General features: G+C 40.1%; 1 protein-coding gene across 1 annotated transcript; it reads left to right on the top strand.

Annotated features, from left to right (window-relative positions):
* Positions 1-250: 250 nt before the first annotated feature.
* Positions 251-3516, top strand: LOC306936723 (peripheral myelin protein 22-like). Its single transcript, XM_079520337.1, has 5 exons — positions 251-378; positions 1238-1338; positions 1511-1604; positions 1799-1939; positions 2301-3516. The coding sequence occupies exons 2-5, from the start codon at positions 1261-1263 to the stop codon at positions 2456-2458; spliced, it is 471 nt and encodes a 156-aa protein (XP_079376463.1). The 5' UTR covers positions 251-378; positions 1238-1260; the 3' UTR covers positions 2459-3516.
* Positions 3517-4052: the final 536 nt, after the last annotated feature.

The following is a 4052-nucleotide window of genomic DNA, read 5'->3' as shown; positions in this document are numbered from 1 at the left end:
ATTTTTATAACCCAAGAAAGCACTATGGCTTTCCATTGGGGTCCTTCATATCGTCGGAATGAACAATCAGTTCATTGTAAACAACATATATCCACACTATCATTTGAGTTTGTAGTGAAATCGGGGGACAGGCTAGCAGATTTGTAAAAGACAATAAAAGAATAGCATTTGAGCGGGCCCCTGATGACGTAGCAACGCTTGCAGGGCGGTGTTCTCACACAGAGAAAAAGTTTGACTGGGGTGTGTGTATACACCACATCTGGAATAGTAGCTCCGTGGTCAGAGAAAGAATCAGCGCGATCTCGGAGGCAGTTGCCCTTTCTCTTCACTTCAGCACTCTTTTTCTTCTTGAAAACTTCTTCACACATCTTACCTTTTGTAAGTTGGACCGTTTAACCTTTTTAATCCTTACTTTGTGAGCTGGATTTTTGTTTTCTTTTTTTTATTGACTTTCCCCCGTCGCATGCAATAGGACTCTAGTTGTGGAGTTTTATTTTTTCTTTATTTTTTAATGGAATATGGATTTACTGTGTTCTTGCTCTCGTGTAAAAATGCATCTACGAATAGCCTACATGTTTTTGCCACTTTATAGTAAAATACTAGACTGAATCGACCGTTCCTTTTAAATGCCTATTTAGAATAAACAGTTGAGGCGTGTGCATGGCGGTACTACGTTGGAATGTTTTCCATCAGATGGGCTGAGTAGTTGTTTTCGAGGAGCGTGTGCTGGAACTTTGTGATTCATCATGAGTCGAGCTTGCGCTTACTCACTTTACTATTGCTCTATCGCTTTTCTATGTTCTAGTTTGGTTTATTATGCAGCCTAACCATGCATAGACCAACAGGAATTCATTATGGTTAAAGGGTAAATGTAGACTGTAAAATATAGACTTGAATTACAAACTTAATTTATTTTAAAATAAAGAAGTGTCGGAATTGATTTTGTGCATTTCCATGTCTTATTTTTAACTGTGCTTTTCTTAAAAAAAATAAGTTAGATCCACCAGGAGTCCCTTCACGTTTTTTTCCCCCCCTTTTCTTTTTTTCTACGTTTGAATGTAAGGTGATACCTAACTCTATGGGTGATACTTTAAAAAATGAAGTAAACATTGTGGTTGCTTGCTGAGTAAGGGAATAGCGCCATCTGGTGTGGTCTTTTTGTTATTGCGCTGCCCATCTGGAGCTGTCATGCATATACAGTAGTTTGACTGTTCCTCCTGTGTTTTCATCTGTGCAGATCTTGAAACCAACTACTTGAAAATGCTGCTCATCCTTCTCGGAGTGCTCATCTTGCACCTTATCATCCTCGTGCTACTATTTGTATCAACGGCAGCCAATGTAAGTTGAAGTGTTATTATTAGTTATTACTTCTAAATGGTGCACTTCTCTGCTATGTAGGCCTACTTCTAAATGCCTAAACCTGGCCAGGATCTCTGTCACATGCCCTTTTAAGCTATTTGTGCGTGTATTTCTGGATGCATGATGTACAACATTACATTTTGTTCTTAAGGCCTGGACTACAGGTGGCAGTGGAAGCACAGACCTATGGTACCATTGCCTGACAACTAATGGAGGCTACCACTGCAGACCAGCCAGCAATGAAGGTTCGTCAACAAACACTGGTCTGCTCAGTTTGCAAAGCTTTAATCGTATTCACACACAGTAATATCAGTTAATCAGAGTTAATTGAGAGTTAAAATGTTTTGCCCTCACTCTGTGAAATTAACATTAGCCTATGGGATTATTATAATAGACTGGTGTATATTAAAAAAAACATGTATTTGTGTTTGACTCCTAGACTGGATCCAGGCAGTTCAGGCTCTTATGGTCCTGTCCGTGCTGTTCTGCTTCTTCTCTCTCATTGCCTTTGTGTATCAGCTGTTCAAGCTGGTCAAGGGTGGACGCTTCTTCTTCACTGCCGTCTTCCAGATCTTGGCCAGTGAGTATGACTTCACCTCACACTGACCGGACACGCCCTGAACACATGGGGAAAGCATCTGGGAGGGAGTTGACATGTCTCTGTACACAGTATAGGCTTCTAGTCTTGCATCACTTGAGATTGTTTGATCGCTTTTGTGACACAAAACAAGATAGCTCTCCGTGCTGGACTGCAAGGATGCAATAAAGTAAAGTAATAATGCTCATTAATTCCCGACAAAGGCCCTTCCTTGGGGTCAAAAAACAGATACATGAAGGATTACAAAATTATTTGGGAGCTTTTGAGCAAGTGTTTGCAGTCATTTTATATTTCACAGTGTCACGTTATTTCTCACAGTCTTCTCACCATCTCCTCTTTCCAGGTCTGTTTGTGATGTGTGGGGCCATTATCTACACTGTGATGAGTCCGGACAAGGAGGCAGATGCGGCCTTCGGCTACGCCTACGTGTTGGCCTGGGTGGCCTTCCCTCTCTCCCTCATCAGTGGCCTCATTTACATTGTCCTGAGGAAGAGAGAATAAGGGGACAACGGAAAGAGAAGAGGGGTTCAGAGAGACCCAATCAAAGAACACCGCACTGTGCCTACTGCCCACAGACCATAGACTGACATCCCAGCTAGCCAACAAAAGTGCATGTGCCACTTTGCTATAAACAAACAAAAAAGATGCGAAGAAAGCGAATTGCTAGGGAACATCCTCAATGTTCTTGTAGCAATGTTACTTCTAATGTGATTCGTTGAAAGGTAATAATGTGGTTGTTTTGCTCTCCAGTCTGCTCACAACAACTGGGATCATGATTCCTGTCATGTCTTTGTTCGATAACATGGGAATGTTGTTGACGAGGTTTTAACCATTTGCAAGCGATCATAATTTAACATCTTGTGTATTTCCGGCGTGTCCAAAATGTGTTTAAAATCATGCATGTGATGTACTGGCTTTTGTTGTGCGCTGGCTCCCTACCCACTTCCATAACAACATCATGTGTGATAATAGTGAAGAATAATTCTACCATACTTCAGTCCAAAGGTGTACATAGTGTCTGTGGTTTTTAGACATATTTATATCATTTTTACATAACTTTTTGTACATAGTGTTGTCGAGTTACTTTGTGTTGCTCATTTGCGTGATGGAACTCATGTCTCTCACGATTCATACAGCTGTGTGCCAAAGATGAAGCTGCAACAGCGAAAGTATAAAGCTTTTTTATTGTTTTTGTCTATTCACAACCATGTTTGTCCATTGATTGCTATAGAAAGTGCCTTTATTTGGAATATCTGCTCTTAATGAAGGAAAAACTCCTTTCCTTAATGAAGGAAAAACTCAACAAATGGGTAAAGTGATGAAGTTCATTTTAAATATCTTTTGTACTTGATATGCCAAGCAGAAATCATTTTGCATTTTGAAGTTGTTGCGGTTTGAAGTTGTGCCCTTTATCCGCCCTTCTTGAATTGTACTGTATAGCCTACTCTGTGTTGCCATTTTTAACATTGTTATCAAGTGTCTAATGTCTTGTGTTCTCAAACTGCTTTGTACAAACCAAGTTTGCAATTTGTGTCACTATTCTTTTAAATAAACCCTTTGAAAGAAATTATGTTGGATGTAAGTTCTGACTTTGTGTAGCCTAAACGTATAAGTGCTCTGCTTTGCAAGTGATGAATCATGTGCACACATAGCACATCATTTAATCCTCCCAGCCCATCCCATACTTTAACACAAACCCATTATTGCTGCTCCAGTGATGTTGTTATGATCCAGGGCTGTGGAACTGAGGGATGGGCCACTAGGAGCACTGGATGATTTCAGCTCAGATGGTTGATGTTGCATGTCATCCATTGTATTAAAGTTGAAACACTTTGGAGACGGGAAGACATATATATAACTACATCCATTCACTAACTCAGGAGTAGCTATCATCTCTAAGCCTTAAGGGAAGAACAGTTGTTAAATCTTTAAGCACAACACTGACTCAATTTTGGAAAGGAGAGGGATAGGAGATGGAAATTATCATGTGAGATTTAGTTTTTTGATTGCACTTATGTGACCCACATCACTTGTATGAGACTCATAATTAAATGATCCCACATTTCTGTAAATGAAATCTTCCATGCCAGCAAGA

This window comes from Electrona antarctica (assembly GCF_951216825.1).
Source record: "Electrona antarctica genome assembly, chromosome: 14".
Lineage (NCBI taxonomy): Eukaryota > Metazoa > Chordata > Actinopteri > Myctophiformes > Myctophidae > Electrona > Electrona antarctica.
Note: the sequence above shows the minus strand (reverse complement) of the source record. Positions and strands in the feature narration are given on the sequence as shown.